This window comes from Mustela nigripes, chromosome 16, assembly GCF_022355385.1.
Source record: "Mustela nigripes isolate SB6536 chromosome 16, MUSNIG.SB6536, whole genome shotgun sequence".
Taxonomy (NCBI): domain Eukaryota; kingdom Metazoa; phylum Chordata; class Mammalia; order Carnivora; family Mustelidae; genus Mustela; species Mustela nigripes.
In genome coordinates this window covers 54325878-54345296 of record NC_081572.1, presented here as the reverse complement: position 1 = coordinate 54345296, position 19419 = coordinate 54325878, and the positions used below count along the sequence as shown (strand labels likewise).

Here is a 19419-nt window from a genome sequence, read left to right as displayed (position 1 = left end):
CGGGGGTGCGTGGGTGGCTCAGTTGGTGAAGCATCTGTCTTCTGCTTAGGTTATGATCTCAGGGTCCTGGGATTGAGTCCTGCATCAAGCTCCCTGCTCAGTTGAGGGGTGGTCAGCTTCTCCTTCTCCCTCTGCCTGGAGGTCCCCCTGCTTGTGCTCTCTCTCTCTCTGTCAGATAAATAAATAAAATCTTTTAAAAAGTGAAGAAGTTGTACTTTATTCCACATTTAATAAGGAAGGGGGTGTTCTGGATCTCAGAGGTAAGTGTGATGTTTGCTATAAATGATTTTTGGATGCCCTTTGTGAAATGAAGTTTCCTTCTTTTCTCTTAGTGTTCTAAGAACTGAATTTTGAATTTTGTCAGATGCCTACATTTATTGAGACGAAGATATGGTATTTCTTCATTTTTCTGAAAATATGTTGCATCAGATTGCTTTTGAAGTTTTAAGTCAGTATTGTATTCCTGAGATAAACACAGCTTGGTCCCAATTATTACCTCTTCACATGTTGTCAATTGGATTTTCTCATTATTTTTGTTAACAGTTTTTGTGTCTGTGTTTATGAAGGTTATGAATTGTGTTGTGATGTCTTTATTAGGTTTCCGTAAGTGATTATATTGGCCTCATAAAACATTTTCAAAAGACATTTGTGTAAGACCTGTGTTATTACTCCCTTGCATGATTGAAAGAGTTTACCAGAACCCATCTGGATTTCAGCTTTTTTTCATGGGAAGATTTTTAATAACAAATTCATTGCAAAAGTAGGTTTTGTTTTGTTTTTTAAAGATTTTATTTATTTATTTCACAGAGATCACAGTAGGCAGAGAGGCAGGCAGAGAGAGAGGGGAGAACAGGCTCCCCACTGAGCACAGAGCCTGATGTGGGGCTTGATCCCAGGACCCTGGGGCCATGACCTGAGCCAAAGGCAGAGGCTTTAACCCACTGAGCCACCCAGGTGCCCCGAAAAAGTAGTTTTAAGTCTATTCACATTTCTGTATTCTTTTTGATAGGTTTCATTTTAAAAATAATATATCCATTTCCTCAGTTTCTGGAAGAGTGGTAGTTATGTCCCCTCTTTTGTTCTGATTTTAGTCATCTGATTGTCTTTCCTTTTCACTTAGTCAGTGTAGCCGAAAGTTTGTCAATTTTATTGAGTGTTCCAGAGAATCCTTTTGGGTTTTGTTGTCTTTTTTCTTTGTTTGTTTGTTTGTTTTTCTCTATTTTACTTGTTCTTCTGTTTCTAATTCCTTAAAGTTTTAAAGTGAGGTGTTGATTGCCATCTGTCTTGTCTTCTAGTATTTGCATTCAGCGCTATGAATTTCCCCCTGAATACTACTTTTGCTGCATTTCCCAACATATGATAAGTTCTACTTCATTTTCATTTAGTGCAAAGTTTGTTTTTGTTGTTGTTTTTTACCTGAGGCTTTCTCTGTGATCCGTGTACTGCCTAATCTCCAAATACTTGGGGGATTTCCCAGGTAACTCTCTCTTAATGATTTCTAATTTAGCAACTTTGTGACACACTTTGCATGATTCTCTTTTTAAAAATAAGGTGTGTTTTATGTCCCAGAACATGGTCCATATCAGTGGATGTTCCATGAGAGCCTGAGAAAAATGTGTAACCTGCTGTTGTTGGACAGAGTATTTTCCTCTCTTGGTTGACTATCTGGGATTTCTGGGTACCTTATATCTTATCTTAAATACACATTTTAGGGCTAAAAACTAAGTAGCTCCCAGTGAATATTTATTTATGCAGCCTCAGTACTCATGTTCAAAACAAAAATGTGTAAAATAGGTCTCCAAATAAGTTGTTGCTGACAGGCAGGATTTATAACATAGTCAACTCTTGCATTTATGCACATTTCTTTCAATAGCAGTGACTCAGCCTTTGGTAAGGACCATTGCCAGCTCTGTGCTCCTGGTTCTCTAGCTCCTTCTCCGTCCCTGATGCACTGTGTAAATCATGGAAATGATTTCAAGGAAATGTGAAGAATGCTCTCTTCATGGAAACTACTAAAGTTGATTTTTGCTGTTTGGGTGATAGGATAATATATTTTGTCAGTTTAATTTGGTTAAAAATGACTAATAGATGTCTTTAAAGATATGCATAGTGATGCCTTTAGCTTTATGATGAAGAATGGGTGGAGTAATTGTAATGAAATTAGCTCATGTTTGCTCTTGTATCTTAGATATATTGTGGTGTGGCCTTATTCAGTGAAACAGATAAGACTTAGTCTTCTTCTTTTTTTTTTTTTTTTGGCTATCTGACCCTGCAATTCTTTATTTTTTTTTCACTTTTCCACTTTTCTTCCTTTTTTCTTTGTTCTCAGCTTCCGGTTTGTAAATGCTGGTGAGTCCTTGGGGGTAAAAATTAGAAGAGTTGCTTTGTGTTCCCTTTATGGAGGTGGTAATGGGTTGGGTGTTATTGTTGTTGGTTTTCATTATGATGATGGCTTCCTGTTCCTCCCAGTCTGACCCTACATGTGGATTCTTCTAGGAGTATGCTGGCATTTCAGCTCCCTACCCAGCTGTTGCTTCCATCATGTTCCTTGAGAATATGCATAATTAATGACCATGACTTCTCTTTCTGTTCCAGCCTGAAAGAATAGACCCGAGCGCGTCACGACAAGGATATGACGTCCGTTCTGATGTCTGGAGTTTGGGGATCACATTGGTACGTTCATCACAGTACTGTAGCAGGAAATTCAGAATGGAAAGAAAATTTTATCACCCTTCCACCCCTCCTGAGAACTGCTTTTTTTTTCTCTTCTAGTCTTTGACTTTACTTACCTATTTTTTCCTCTATAGTTATAACCGCAGGGACTCTATCTTCTAGTTGTTGGGAAAAAGTCTGTGTTTTTTAATTTTTTTTATAAACATCATTACGTATTTTTAGCCCCAGGGGTACAGGTCTGAATCGCCAGGTTTACACGTCACAGCACTCACCACAGCACAGCCCCCCCCACCCCCCTGCAATGTCTATAACCCCACCACCCTCTCCTGACCCCCCTCCCCCCAGCAACCCTCAGTTTGTTCTGTGAAGATTAAGAGTCTTTTACAGTTTGTTTCCCTCCTGATCCCATCTTGTTTCATTTATTCTTTTCCTACCCCCCAAGCCCCCCACGTTGCATCTCCACTTCCTCATATCAGAGAGATCATATGATGGTTGTCTTTCTCCTATTGAAAAGTCTGTGTTTTACTTTGAAAATCAAACCAGAGTTGACGGTTTCCCTCACGGTTTTTTGCGGTGCCTCTGCGCCCTCCGTTGTGCTTTTGGATCTCTTGGCAGAGGTACTAGGAGTCACACCTGCATCAGGAAGAGGGACGGGGAGGGTGGCTCCTCCCACCTCAGGCAAGAGCAGAGTGTCCGGTAATACTCTGTACAGGGTGTGTGTTAGGCAGACATGTTTACGTGTATGAACATTGTTTCTACTTGGAATCTTCTGTTCACTGAATAGAAAAGTCACAGATGGTGAGCAGAAAGTAATTCATTTCTGGAGGAATACCAACTACCTAGGTGAGAACTCTAATAAAAGTTCTACCTTAAAACAGCACTGAGAAAGAAGAGTGAGAAAGCTACTTAATTTGCAACTAAGTGCAATGAAATAAACTTTTTTAAAAAAAGATTTTATTTATTTGACACAGAGAGAGAGGCCACAAGTAGGCAGAGAGGGAGGCAGAAAGAGAGGGGGAAGCAGGCTCCCCGCTGAGCAGAGAGCCTGATGCGGGGCTCCATTCCAGGACGCTGAGATCATGACCTGAGCCGAAGGCAGAGGCTTAACCCACGGAGCCACCCAGGCACCTGAAATAAACTCTTCTTTCTCACCTATGACTGTACTAAAATTTTCCTTCTGTCTTAGAAGTATCTGTATTTGCTTATTACTTCCTTATTCCTAAATTTTGGTTTGAAGCTTTAGATTTATTTTCTTGTGCTTCCTGATATACCACAGCTTGGTGGCATTCTTTGGACTCTGGACAGCTGCTTCTACATTGTGGGATTTCCTATCACTAGATGGAGCTGTGTCCTATTTGGGAGGCAGCCTAAAGCTTCCCTTCAATTTCCTCCCATTTTAATAAGGTCCCATGGCCCAGAGGTAACACAGGTTCTAAGCAGAGAAATTTTTTTTGTAGCTTATTAAATACTCTCCATCTGTTCATTGGCATTATGTGGCCTTGAGGTCTTCCTGTAAATGACAATCACATACCCTTGTTAGCGATCCTGCTGAGTCACATTGCCGGGCATGATGAATTCTCTGTACCCACAGTTAAGGCTAGGGGCTGACCTCTGCAGAAGACTCCATCCGGTTTCCCTTATAACATGGTATGAGTGATACCTCATGAAGTCTTTTCTTGTTGTGAAGCCAACTGACCAAAAGAGAAATAAGCCCTTCTTCTTTAGTTAGGAGAGAACATGGAACTTGGGCATCTTTTAGGTGATGCCCTGTGGTGACAGTTCAGAGGCCTACAGCACGACCTATAGCGTCCTGCTGAGTACCTAACCGTGTGCATATAAAAGATAGTCACGATTGAGAAACACCATGTCCAAACCAGTTATGTTTAAAGGGAGTATTTACTTCAGCTTACAAACAGAATTTTGTTTTGTGAAAAGTTTTAACAGAAACATTTTCAGTAAGTTCTTTTAGTATATCTGACTAAATTTTGTTTAAAAGCAAGGCATTCAGTACTTAAAATTGCTTCCCAATCTATTTTCCATGTGAATAATCTTATACAAATTAAGAAATCTGTGAAATTAATTTCTAAGTTCCTAAGTCCTTCACTTTCTGTGATGCAAGGTAAAAAAAGGTAAAACCTTTTCCTTCTCTTACTAACATCTGTTCTCAAGAAGGAATGTGATGAAGTTATTCCTAGTGTTGTGAATAACCAATAAGGTTTACTTCATCCTAAGCATTTGTATTTATATTGGAAAGAAACCTTAGTCAGAGGCCTGCATTTCTGCATGTGTGTTGCGTGCCTGCTGCTCCCCCACAGGTGTGTGTAACTGGGGACAGTGGTGAGCTAAAGGCGCCATCTTAGGGCAAAGAACTTCCCAGCCCAGCCTCCCTCTGGAGGATGCCCTTATGTTTGCATGGTAGCTTCCCTTTCACTAGTAACTAAACTACTAATTTAATAAATTAGTAATTTAATACTTGACTAAACCAACACCATCCAATAGCCCTGAGCTGAAGAAGCTCTGAGATGGTGTCCTCACACAGTGCTCTCTCTCAGATACCTTCTCGGATGACCTTGGAGGTCTCACCCTCCCATTACCTGTCACCTATCAGTGCACCTGACATGGGGTTCATTTAGGCCATGCCACAGATTTAAACCTATTTTTTTGGAAAAAGCACAATTTTTTGGTTTTCATTATCCCCAGAACAGAGTGAGAGAAAGATAAGAATACAGTCCACAAATATGTTTGACCTTTGGTGCATTGGGACGTAGGTCTATAAGAACCTTCAGATCTAGTTTGGTGTGGTTTAGAGATACATCTGTCCCGAGTGCCGTTTTTGGGTTCAGGGTTTGGGGTTGAGCCCAGACCTGATTTCTTCAGTTGTGGTAATACCTGCTTGTGGGTGAAGTTGTAGTGACCACAGGACGCCTGGAGAACAGAATCTGCATGCTGCTTCCTCAGAGCTCAGATTGGGCTCTTGTTGGTTGCAAGTTCTCTTACCTTAGAAATGACTGACCATGCCCGGCATCGGGCTCTCTGCTCAGTGGGGAGCCTGTTTCCCTCTCTCTCTGCCTGCCTCTGCCTACTTGTGATCTCTGTCTGTCAAATAAATAAATCTTTAAAAAAAAAAAAATGACTAACCACTTCAATTCAGATAATGACAGATTGTGCACCTTTTGCACCAGTGAAGTTCTAGAACCAGCCTTCCAAGGTCCTTCATATAAAGGTATCTGAATCAAGGGCTGCCCTGATGCTTAGGCGGTGGGGACATTGTCTGGGTTTTCCCTTTCGGCCCCAGTCCTTGAGCTCAGTTGATCTTATAGCCTCTTGATTTCTAAATACCTCTTCCGCCGCCCCTTATAATTGCAAAAACCTCACCTCACCCTTATCTGGGTTGGATTCAAGACTTCCCAAGAGTTTTGCTTGGAGTTCAGATATTCCACGTGGTGTTGGTGAGGAGCAGTGATAACGCGCAGCGTGCTCTCTCCCCTGTTCTCTGCAGTACGAGTTAGCCACAGGCCGGTTTCCTTACCCGAAGTGGAACAGTGTGTTCGATCAGCTCACGCAAGTCGTGAAAGGGGACCCTCCGCAGCTGAGCAACTCCGAAGAACGCGAGTTCTCCCCGAGCTTCATCAACTTCGTCAACTTGTGGTGAGTGCCCGGAGGTGCTGTGGAGAGGGCCGCGGGGCTTGCTCCTCTTGCGGCGCAGTCCCCCCACGGGGAAGGTGCGCTGCCGGCTGTCGCTCTGCTTCCGGGCAGGGGCTCGGGTCCCACGGTCTCACGGAAGGCTCCCGCCGGCCGGAGATTATCGATCTTGCGCCGTGACTGGGTACTGAGTACTTCGGTATGAGGTACTGAGGTACTGAGGTGCTGAGTACTGAGGACCCGGTGCTGAGTAGAAGCAGATGCTGCAGGCGGAGAGGCTGCTGCCTGTGGACGTCTAAGGCCTTGTGCCAGAAATGCCACCAGGCGACACGGGTCGTCTCCGTCCGACGTGGTTCTAACGGGGAAGCTATACAGGAATCACCTGGAAGCTTTTCCCAAGTCAGGACCCCGCCAAGTCAGACCGTGAGTGCGGGGCAGCTGTCTACGCTGACGTAGCAGTGACGCAGTAGTGACGCAGCGCTGACGCAGCATGTAACACGTGGGCGTGCGGTAGAGCCAGGCCCCGCCCTCCGCTGGTGGGCCACGTGCCGGCTCTCTGCAACCTTATTCTAAGGGCGGTGTGTGCCGGGCCTAGCGTAGTTCGTCTGCCTTGTCACAAGTGCGCGCACGTGCACGGCCGTGTGTGGAGAACGCTGGACTAACTGTGCAGAGAGGCAGGAATACAGTCGTGCTTTGTACCGCCTCAGTCTGTGTTTTATATGAAATCTGCTTTATCGTTTCAATATTTTCGATAATTTATCCAACATGACTTAAAAATAAGATGTGTTTATGAGCAAAAAGCATTCTTGAAAACACTTCTTTTTCTCAGAATTTTTTTCTTGCTAGGACTGCTGTTTCTCACTCCTCTCTCTGGTCCTTTTAAGACTTCCATTTCATGGTCTAGCATTGCCGTGTTTTCAAATAATTAGAAAAGATTCGAATAAGTAGAAAATACGATTAGAAACTATTTCATCTTCTGTAATTCAAGCCTACCTTTGCATTGGTTTTCCGGGGGAGAGGAATACCTCAAAATTTTATAGGTAGAATGCTGTTAGGATGACTCAAGTTGGCTGTTCTTCCTTTTCAAAAACAATTCACTTTTACCAGTTTGCACACAAATATGCAGTTTGCAGAATCACACGTGATCGTTTTATATATTCCCTTCTGATAAAATAATTTAGTTGAAGTAATCTGTGAGTCGTGGAGTAGAATTTCCAAAACGATCATCTGTGAACCTCTCACCGCAGTTGATTTCTTCTTGATCCGTTGATCTCTCTACTGTTTTTGTTGTATCTCTGTGTAGTACTTGTGTATTTTTTATTTCCGTTTCCCTTGGTACCATGCTCCCCTACAGATAACGGTTATAGACATCAACCTGAGTAGGTCCGTGGTTTCCGCTCATCCCAGATCATCCTGGGCTGTAGTCGGAAGTACATTTGTTTTTAGGACCTGCTCCTGTCAGTTCTTTGCATGTGTCCATCCTCCCTTCCACTGTCCTGGGGTGTTTTCTGCCCTCTCTGACCTGGATCATTCAGTTTCTACTGGCTTTCCTCATATTCCAGTATCCCATTGTTCCAGACCACTCTTCTTTTTGTCAGAGTTGTATTTTTTATGATGCACGTCTGATTATGTTCCTTTTTGTTTAAGACTGTCTAGAGCATGCATTTTTAACAGAGTGATATCATCACCCCAAAGGGGTCAAAAATTTGTTCCAGAGAGGCAGGAACTTTTGGATTAACATAATGGTTTGCAGCCCTCTGCAGGCCTGCTATAGCATATAAACAGATACACGGTGTTTAAATTGCATAGGAAGGAAAGGGCAATGGTGAAAAAAGGCCTGGGGAGCCCTGGTCCAGAGGATGCCCATGGCCCTTAAAAAAAAAAAAAAAAAAAAAAAGGCTAAATTAACCTAGCTTTCCAAACCTGTTATGATCTGGACCTGGTTTATTGCTCTAGCCACATTTCTCAGTCCTCCCCTTGAGCAGTTTTTTGGCCAAACTGAATTTCTTCAGTTGTGTAAGTTAAACTTGTAATGGAAGATACAGGAACATATTCTTGTAGCCTTTGGGTAGATTAAATTTCTTCAACAGCACACAGAATGCACCTAAGCATAAAAGAAGAGATTTTGTTAACATCTAAGAATGTCTCTTGATTAGAAGACACCACTGAATGAAATGCCAACCATGCGGTGTCCTTGCCATAGATATTGGAAAAAGGATTTTCATTCAGAATATGTAGAGTATAAAACACTTGTAAATATGAAAGTGACAACCAGAAATGGCCAAATACTTGAAAAGGTGCTTAAAAAGATGGCATTCAGGTGCTCAGTAAACTTAGGAAAGGGTGTTCATTCGGCATTATTACACATCAGGGGAACGCAAGTCGAAACTACAATGAAACACCGTTAAGATCACCAGAAATGACCGCAGTTAAAAGACTGATGGTACCAGGGCATCTGAAGCAACTGGAAGTCCCATCCAGCACTTGCAGGCCTGTAAGTTGGCGCAGTCTCTTTGAGAAGCCGTGGCAGGATCTCCTAGAGCTGGTGGAATACAGCCAGTGCATACATTATGCTCCAGCAGTTCAGGTCCCAAGTATGTGCCCCACGAAGGTCCAGACAGAGGCACGCCAGAAGACATGTGTGAGATGTCCAGAACCACACGTTCATGATCACCTCTAGCTGAAAAGAAGCATCTCTATCAGCAGTAGGGTCGACAGGAAGTTCTAGCATTGTTCACACGACACTACACAGCACAAAGATGGGCCATTGCTACCCTTGGCAATGAGGGCAAACGGCATTGCATGAAAGAAGGAAGACATAAAACAGTATCTGTGGTTTCATTTGTATGAAATTTAAGAAGACAAGAAGGAATAAAAGGTAATAGAGTCAGAATATTGTTCCTCTTATTTTTGTTCTGCATTTAGGGTGTGTTGCTTTGCTGAACATATGCTTCAGTTAGAAGTTTCCTTAAGGAATAAAAGGGAGATGAGGGCTTCAGGACCAAAGTGATAATACTAGTGCCCAGCTTACCTTCCTCCCTGCTTTGCCTCCCTATTTAAAATGTTAATAGAATTTTTAAGTCTTTACTTGTTCTGAAAAAGGGCAAAAGTTCTATGAGGAGTTCTTGTGAAATTGGGAAGATGAGGCTGAATTCAGAGATGGGCTGACTGGTCTAGTTTGCTGCATGCAGAGGGAAAACAGCACAGGCAGGATATCAGACCTGCACTGGAATGTCTCAGCGTGCCACAGAGGACCCAGGAGAGCAGGCAACCTAGGGGCCAGGCCAGTAGGAAGCAGATCTTGATCTAAAAATGTCTTGAGGGAGTGTTTTCTGCAGTTAATCTCAGACATGGCCAGGACTCTCTGGCAGTATTCACTCCTGCCTCGTACTTGGCCCAGTCTGGGGTCTTGTCCCAGTCTTGTACTGGGAGTCTGCAGTGACTCCCAGTGAGGACACTTGTGTTGGTTAGAGGCTGGGGAGTGTGGTGGAATCTGTGGGCACAGATCCAGGAGGCAGATCCGTTGACCAGGTGATGGTGCCCTTGGGATGGCCCTCTACTCCTTCTCACAGTCACCAGGGTCTGTGACCAGGGTCAGTTCCTCATGTTCAGTCAGCATTGGTGCCTGTGGGGCATGGAGAAAGAGAAAGGAAGATGAGAATTGTATCAGTTTGGAAAATTTGAACAAATATCCCCTTATAAAATTTGCCACTAAAAATGTCAGCAGAAAAGCTGGGGAAAATGGACTAATTTGAATTCAGAAGAAGTTTCCAAGTAGCAGACATGGTTTCTGAATTGAAGGGGAGGCAGTGATGGTACATAGCTTAGCGGGTGTTGCAGGGTTGACTGAATCCCTTACACAGGGAACAGCCTTGTCTACGGCCATACCACCCTGAACGCGCCCGATCTCGTCTGATCTCGGAAGCTAAGCAGGGTCGGGCCTGGTTAGTACTTGGATGGGGGACACAGGGAACAGCCTTGAGTTAATCTTGCAGAGGAAAGGATAAAAAGATGAATGAGAGACCTGGAGAAAAAAATCCAGGAGATTCCACTAAACTGATAGTAGAGAATTAAAATGAAAATTATCTTGATTTGAAGAAAAACTTGAGTCCTTAAATGAAAGTACAAGACTAAATTAGCGAATAGGGAAGGAAAAAAGAAAAAAAAAACCTGTCTAGGGATGTTGTAAGATACTGCTGTTGTCTTATGCATTTCAGAGATAAAGAAAACTTGGCAAGCTTCCGTTTAAAACAGGCACCCATAAATGTACATACCAGCTAAAAAAGACACAAAATCAGAGCCATACCCAAAGAGCGAAGAAACAGCTGTGGAATGATGAGTGTGGACTGCAGATTATTGGAGTGGATTCGATCTTGGACAGTAATTACACTGAATCTACTCAAATACTAGATAAATATTTCATGGTGTCTTTTTATATGTATCAGAGTTGGTACAAAACCAAGGAGTCCACAGAGTTCTAAAACTAAGTGAAATCAGAAACTACGGGAGGTAAGACATTGATGAGGGGTTAATGTCCAAATATATAAAGAACTCAACTCAACACCACAAAACCTCAGATAATTCAGTTAAAAAGTGGACAGAGGACCTGCATAGGCATTTTCCCAGAGAAGACATCCAGATGGCTAAGAAGTCCATGAAGAGATGCTCACCATCTCTCATCATCAGAGAAACGCAAATCGAAACAACGAGATCGCACCTCCTACCTGTCAGAATGGCTAGAATTAAAAAGGTCAGAAATAACAAGTATGGGTAAGGATGTAGATAAAAAAGAATCCTCCATGCACACTGTTGGTGAGAATGTGAATTAGAAAACAGTACAGAAGTTCCTCAAAAAATTAAACATAGAAATGCCATACAATCCAGTAGTTCTACTAATGGGTACTTAGCCAAAGAAAATGAAAACACTAATTCAAAAATATATATGCACCTGTGTGTTTATTGCAACATTACTTACAGTAGCCAAGATATGGAAGCAATCTGTGTCCATTGTAAATGAATGCATAAAGATGTGGGGTGTGTGCATGCAGGAATATTACTTGGCCATAGAAAGAAGGAAATCTTGCCATTTGTTACAACATGGATGGACCTAGAGGATATTATGCTAAATGAAATAAGGCAGAGAAAGACAAATGTCATGATTCCACTTAGATGTGGAATCTAAAAATCAAAAACAAATGAATAAACAAAAACCAGGAAGAGACCCATAAATACTGAGAATTGATGGTTGCCAGAGGGGAGCGAGGTTGGAGAGAGGTCATATGTGTGGAGGGGAGTGGGACGTCCAGGCTTCTAGCTGCAGAAGGAATGAATCATGGACATGAAAGATGCAGCACAGGGACCATAGACTGTGATATTGTAGCGTTGTATGGTGACATGTGGGAGCAACAGTGTAATGCACAGACTTGTCGAATCACTCTGTTGTGTACCTGAAACCAGTGTACCGTTGTGGTCAACAATACTTTGATAAGAAAAAAAAGTGACTTAAAAAAAATAAATTAGGAGAGGTAAAGATTGTTAAGAGGTTGCTGATTGGAAAGACTCAGTTATTTGGCAGAAGCAGGACAGATCCTTCAAGCTGGGACCCAAGAATTCCCAAAGATAAGTCAAATGCAGGATGAGTTGTTCAGGAGAAATTCCAGCACTCATACAAGATATGAGAATTAGTAGAAACGACTGATAGCAGGATGCCTCTAAGGACTTCAGATATGAGAATAATGAGAAACAGGAGAAAGTTTTTCATAAATGTAAAGAAAAATGGAGAAGACGCTTGGACATATAAGCGATAAACAGAAATTTACAAAGCAGCAAACTGAATGTCCAGAAATAAATATCATAAAGTAAAACTCGGTAGCTGGATTAAGCGGCAGATGAGGTGTAACTGAAGAGAGATCGGTAAACTGAAAAGTGGGTCTGAAGCTGCCAGCAGAACTTTTGGAGATGATGGAAATGTTTCACAGTCCGCCCCATCCAGTCTGGTGGCCAGAGCACCCACGATGTGGCTGAGGAAATACATGTTCACATTTTATTTCATTGGGATGAATTTGACAGCCGGCTCCCTTACTGGATCCCTGGGGCTTAACTAATTGGGGTTACTGTGATTACTGGTGGCAGCAGGAATTCTGAAACAGAAGATAGTGTTAATAAAAATTGGGTTAAATGTTTCTGCTCACATGGCGTCATGAGTGTCTACATTGGCACAGCTTTTTGCTCCAGTAAATGACATGGAAAAATCGGAAACCAAAAAGTCGTGGCAGCTTTACAAAGTAAATATCAGTGCGGGTGGCAGCTGGACGGAAGCGTGTGTAAAATGCTCTGAAATCTGCAGCTGTGGCCGTGCTCTCCCCAGGTCTAGAAGCGAGCAGTGGCAGCTGGGGCATTACTTCCTGTGGGATCAGAGGTGGACAAGTGCCCTTTTGTGGACCGGGGTCTGCAGGAGCAGGGTTTGCTTAGAAGTCAGGATCTGGGGAGTGAAAGACATGCTTGTATCAGTCACTGCCTGGGCCACAGTTACAGGCTACGTAGTGGCAGGGTCGTAGACAGCCAGGGTGCTGGGTCTGTGTGGGACTGCACAGACCCATGGTGGCACCATGTTCTAGGCTGGTGGCCCCAGATGTGTGAAACCGCTGTCTGTCTCTCTAGCTGCTGTTCATAGTACTTAGGTGCTTGGAGACTTGCTGAGCAGAGGTGTGGAGAAGCGTGCACACCCTGCAAACCACATTTCCAAAATACATAGAGTCTAATGCTAAGAAAAGCAACTAATAGAACACGAGTTTATGGTAAAGCAAGCTGAGTCTGTGGAATAGTCTAAAATCCAGTTCAAGGTAAAATCAGTGTATTTAGGGTGTCCAAGGAAATGAAGGCGTGGGTTCTGCTAAAACCGAGGAAGGAGAAAAACAGCGATGAAAGGAAGAGTTGGATATGAAAACTCATTAAATTTTAGAAATGAAAAAACACAGCTATTGTTACAAAGGAAAGCAGATTTGATGTACTCTAGACTGGAAACCATTGAGGATGGAATTGGGAACTTGGCAGAATAGGGCTGAGGGGTTTCCCGGCATGACACAAATGACACTGTAGCAAAGAGCAGTCAAGCACCAGGGAGACTAGAGTGGGAACTTCTCGCAAGTGTGTAGTGAAAATGACAAGATAATTCTGGAAGTGGAGACGGAATATTGGAGACAATCGTGAAAAGCATTTGAGAAGTGATCTAGGATGTGTTCTCGGACTGAAATTAAAGTCTCTACCATGTAGGATAGACCAAGGTGAATTTATACCTAATGCATTGAAGTAGGAGTACAGAACAATGATAAGGTGTAAGTTAGCAGGAGGATAGAATGTCTGTGAGGGATTAATTAATTAGACAGCCACCAGCTCGTTATTAGCAACAGTATTTGCCAGAAAACGAGTCCTAGTTCTGGGGTATAGAGGAAACAGAATTGTTAGCCTTGTCCTACAGTTTTAGTTTTATACTCAGGCATTCAGTTATCATTCACAACATGGAGGAAATACAGAATTTTTTTTTGGGGGGGGGGAATAATGTCTTTTTAGAAAAGACGAAGAGTTTAGCATTCATAGATTGTTAGAAAAGATAGACTTGGCCAAGAAAGGCTATGAACCCAGCAGAAGGGGTTGCAGTTGGTCGCCTGGAAGCAGAGGACAGTGTGCGGGAAGCTGGTGGGGTGGAAGAGACCTTGCGACCAGCAGCTCGCGGGGCCAAGTTGGGCTGTAGCGTGTTCTCAGCCGGGGCCTTCAAGGACCCTGGAGCAAGCCGTGCCGCTGGGTGGGCCCCCAAGCTTGGCGTGACGTGGGTGAGGAGCTGCATTTCTCCACCCCTCTGTGGAGTGGTCTCTAGCTTAGGCTGCCCCAGGTGGCTCGGATGACTGTGTGCCACCAAGGTCACCCTGAGAGGCTGGTGGCTGTGCATTCAGGAACTCTGTGTAGCTACAGGCTGTGCCGCGCAGAAGGTGTGGGTGTAGAACACAGCACTGGCTGTAGAAATTGGGGAACTGTGTTGCCAGTGGTAACTTTTCAAAAAAAGATTTCTTTATTTGAGAGAAAGAACAAGTGGGGGCGAGGGGTGGAGAGAGAAGCAGACTCCACTGAGCGCAGAGCCTGAGACAGGGCTTGATCTCACGACCCTGAGATCGTGGCCTGAACCAAAACCAAAGAGCTGGACACTTAACAGACTGAGCCACCCAGGTGCCCCTGGTTACCTTTTGATAGTTAAAAAAGTTGAATATAATAGGTTGGAGGAGAGCGGTGGCTAAGATATGGTCCAGGACAAATCTGGAAAATAGAAACTACATGAAGATGCTTCTGGTCACGTTAAATTAGACAAGGTAGGATTCAAGGGGAGGATATCACCAGGGCAGGGGTTCAACATAGCAGTGTGGTCCTTAGTGAGGTAGTGATGCTGTCAACTTTTGGACCAGAGAACACGGATTGAGATACAGAATGCAAAAATTTTTAAAATCTGAGGATAAATTGATAAAATTTATATATAGTTTAGTTCCCAGACACTAGTTTCTCTTTGGTTGTGTCTGTAAATACTCGTGTATATATTTAGAAAGCACGTGCACACATGCACACACGCACATTTTATATGTACACATTCATATAGTTAACTGCGCAGTACTCTGCCATGCAGCTGTGCCATAATTTATCCGATTTTCAGTAGTTAACCTTGTTTCCGGTTTTTCACTAATGCTTCTACACCGAATATCCTCGGGATAAATCCTTAGGCTATACCTTGTCTAATTTCTTGTTTGTTTGTTTTTTTTATGTTGGGTGGGTTGTCCTTGTTGTTACTCTTATATCTGAAGGAAAAAATTGCTTGATTCTTTGTCATATTTCATTTGTGAAAAGAAAAATACTTGGGTAACTGTGTCTCCATTTTATTAATGTTCTTTTTGTGTTATTTTAGCCTTACAAAGGATGAATCCAAAAGGCCAAAGTATAAAGAACTTCTGGTGAGTATGAGACTTTGGGAATTTTGTTTGTTTTATATTCTATGTTTTGTTTTTACTTTTGGGAATTTTAGATATTTCCTCACTGTGAATTCTGTTAGCATGCCGGTTTGCTAAGCAAGTAATGGTCCTCTCCATCCTAGACAAACAGCTTGACCTAATGAGTAATTAAAAAAAATGTTTGAAATAGATATTTGGAAGGAGCAAATTGAAAGCTATAATTTTCCTACCAATTTACTATCTGGATTCTCATGGAAATTTTCAGAAAATTTTGACCTTGACGGGTCATAAAAATTACCCTGAAGAATTGTAACACTCACTTTAAAGGAAAGGAGCCACCTTCCACCACATGGTCTAGGTATGGGTAACACACCCATAAGACTTTCTTGTGCTTCTGCCATCATGAAATGCTCTCCTGCAAATTTACGTCACATAGCAAATTCCCTTCTCTTTGACAGTCTACCCTTCCTCAGGACATGGGTGTCCTAAGCCATCCTGGATGTGGCATCAGTCTCGGCAGTGAAGAAAATATTGATCTAATGACCTGGGGATCTTTGAAGGAAAGACCTGAGTGTCTAGCTGTCCCGGATGTTAGGTCCAGCCTGTGGTCAGCACTAGCAAGGACTGTAGAGATACGCAGTCCGCAAGCTCAGAGAAGCAATGAATGAAGAGTACTGACAGAGAGGGCATGTGAGGGGGGGCTTTAGTGACTCAGAATTGGGGCAAGGGGCTTTGCAGGGGACAGGGCAGAAGCCCCTAGAATGCGATCCTGGGATGCATCTGAGGCCCTGGCCGAGTCTTTTCTCTAAGATCCTTCTGCTGCACGTGGGCAGATGGGAGGAGAGGTTGAGGTCTGTGTCCCATGTCCCAAGAGGATTGGCGACAGAATCCGTGCAGCTCTTCTTGGCTCTCAGATGGCGGCAGAGGCCCCACTCTGCTCTCTGCCTCGACAGATAGGCCCCGTGGCAGAGATTAGCTTCCCAACTTCACTGACCAGGTGGCCCTTCCAGATCAGGCTTGCCCGCACCCGGCCCCACGTCTCCATGAAGCACTCGCCTCTCTGTGCCAGTGCCACGAAACTGTGCAACCACACGTGTTGGGAGCCCCCGGTTCTGTGCTATGGCGCAGTTGGGAGCAGCTCAGTGTGGGTTCTGACACAGACTTTGATGTTTTTCCTTTTCTCTGTCCAATTCTCTTGCAGAAACATCCCTTTATTTTGATGTATGAAGAACGTACCGTCGAGGTCGCCTGCTATGTTTGTAAGATCCTGGATCAGATGCCAGCGACTCCCAGCTCTCCTATGTACGTCGACTGATCTCGCTGCTGCGTCAGATTTGAGAAAAAAAGGGCTGAGAGGAAGCAAGACGTAAAGAATTTTCATCCCGTATCACAGTGTTTTTACTGCTCGCCCAGACACCATGTGCAATAAGATTGGTGTTCGTTTCCATCCTGTCTGTATACTCCCGTCACCTAGAACACGCATCCCCGTGATACCTGATTGATCACAGTGTTAGTGCTGGTCAGAGAGACCGCGTCCTGTTCTTTTGTGATGAATTTACTCATGAAATGTGGAAGTCAGTACGATCAATTTGCTGAGTGTGATTAGATCACCTCTTAAATTCACTTCTAGACTCAAAACTGAAGACGCAGCTACTGGAGTGGTGTTTTGTCGGACTTCCAGATGCCGGAAGAATGCAGTGATGGACGTACGATGTCTGAACAGAGACTCGGGCTTGAGTGAGGAGAGCTGGTGCAGCCCACGAGACCCACGGCCTTCCGGAGCTGGGAGACAAGGGAGGGATTTACTTTCTTCACCAAGTGCAATAGATTTACTGATTTGATATTCTGTTGCTTTACCGTCACAGTCGGTGTTCGGGGATCGATGTGCTCAGCCAAATTTCCTGTTTGAAATATCACGTTAAATTAGAATGAATTTATCTTTACCAAAAACCACGTTGCGTTCAAAGAGGTGGACACGGAAATATTGAGACGGGACAGAATGTGTTCTTTTCTCCTTTACCGGTCCTTCTGCTCTTCGTCGGGAAGACTCAGGAGTCTGCCACTTTGTCAGAGAAGGTGCTGATCCTAAGAATCTTCATTCTCAAATTCGGTGTGCTGCCAACTTGATGTTCCATCTGCCACAAACCACCCGGACTGAAACAAGAAAAACGTACTGAGGGCAAAGAGTACAGATGTTTCCATGCCGAGCATCTGACCCAGAACGACTTGTAGCAGCTCTGGGTTCCCCTCGGTCCCGCGCCTGAGACTTCAGCTGTCACAGCTCACGCACAGGGAGAAGCAGCTAGAAGCGATGTGCCTTGACTGATAATGTAGAGAGTGCTTGTAGGGCAGCACAAGACCAAACCTCAACCTTTTGCTCTCACTGGCCCAGATCTTCGGTTTCAGAATCCCCCTCCCTTCCCGTCTGGTCTGTTGCCGCTCTGTGACTTTTGCTTAATCCAATATTTTGCCTTTTTTTCCCCATCCTATAGTAAAAACCTTTTTAATTTCCAGGGATGTTTAGCGCCCAGTCCCTCCCACGCTGTAACATTTAAAAGGCTGAGAAAAACATAGGGCCTCGCTGATGTGGCGGGTGGTGAAGAAGCGTCTTCCGGAGACACGTCGGACCAGACGAGGGTCCCTTACAGAAGCTCATCGCCGGCGAGAGTCTCTGGCAGATTACTGTTATTTTTTGGAATTGGAATTCTATTGAAAAAACCAAACCAACCCAAACCCCCAAACCGCCCCAGAGTAGTTGTGAGGCCACTGAGGTCTGCCCCCTGATGTTCCGCTCCATCACCACTCATTAGCGGGGTGGCCCCTCTGGTGTCAGTGGCCTCGCTGGTCCCGAGCGTGCGGCTCTGTGTGGCAGTGAAGCGGCTCCGTGAGCAGTTCAAGCACACGGGAGAGGGCAGCCGCGGCCGAGAGCAGTGGTGTCGTCGGAAGCAGGTGTGGCCGGTGGTTCCGGGGGGGAGCCCCCTCCCAGGGCCATCGTCCAAAGGCTGTAAAACAGTCGAGGGAGGACGGTGCTGTGTCACGTGACATCCCCGTAAATCTCCAGGTTTCAGAAATGAATTATCGCTTCGGTCCACTTCCCTAGTTTCCCCAACCCCAGCCTCCTAAACCTTCGACCCCCCAGTGTCCTGACAGGAAGCGTTGCTGCGCGTCTTCCTTCAACCACACCAAGCCATCGTCCGCCGTTGCTCCCGGGGACTCAAGAGGAAATCTGTTGCTCTGCTGTCCACTTCCCGCCTGGCTCTGCGTAGGGTCACTTTGCCATCGGACACGTGGGGATAAAAGCAATTCTGACTGTCCAGGAGCTTCATCTGACCGTTCTCTTGTGTGGATGACCACATCAAAAGGCAATTTTAGTGTATTAATCATAGATTATTATAAACTATAAACTTAAGGGCAAGGAGTTTATTACAATGTATCTTTATTAAAACAAAAGGGTGTATAGTGTTCACAAACTGTGAAAATAGTGTAAGAACTGTACATTGTGAGCTCTGGTTATTTTTCTCTTGTACCATAGAAAAATGTATAAAAATTATCAAAAAGCTAATGTGCAGGGATATTGCCTTATTTGTCTGTACAAATGGAACTCAGTAACATACCTGCTTCTTGGAGCTTGGGAATATTTTATCCTGTATTCTTGTTTGAACCCTCCTCTATTTAAGATATATACATGGAATCGAAGTGTTTATGTAATAGTTCTATCCTTTTGCCTGCAGGTCAGTTGTAATAAATCTAGGATATGATGATGACTTTGTAATTTGATTTCCTGAAGTCAGACCCTGAGAGGGGAAAATCAAGTAAATTCCATTAAATTATCTGTGCATTTCACGTTGGGAGAAATTCTCTTCGTCTGGAAGCGTCTACGGCTCCCTTCTTTTCCTCCTCCCCTCTGGGCGGTTGCTGTGGTTCTTAGCTTGCTCATCTTGAAACCACAGGTGTATCCCTGAGGCACCGGCTTTGCCCTCTGTCCAAGGAGGTGGGATACGGTCTCTTCTTCCAGGTTGTTCCTTTGTCAGTTGCCCTAACCCGCCCTGGCTTTCTCGAGGCTAGAGGAGACGGGTGCTGCTCTTCAACCTGTGACATGCTGGAGATACACAGCCCG

General features: G+C 44.1%; 1 protein-coding gene across 3 annotated transcripts in view; it reads left to right on the top strand.

Moving 5' to 3' along the window:
- The window catches only part of MAP2K4 (mitogen-activated protein kinase kinase 4), a 132312-nt gene extending 113167 nt beyond the window's left edge, over positions 1-19145 (top strand). For all 3 annotated transcript variants that reach the window (XM_059378487.1, XM_059378488.1, XM_059378486.1), the window contains 4 exons: positions 2596-2673; positions 6173-6321; positions 15260-15305; positions 16504-19145. In XM_059378487.1, the coding sequence (XP_059234470.1) occupies positions 2596-2673; positions 6173-6321; positions 15260-15305; positions 16504-16617 (387 nt within the window). In that variant the 3' untranslated portion in view covers positions 16618-19145. The remainder of the gene's footprint in view (positions 1-2595; positions 2674-6172; positions 6322-15259; positions 15306-16503) is intronic.
- The last annotated feature ends 274 nt before the right edge of the window (positions 19146-19419 follow it).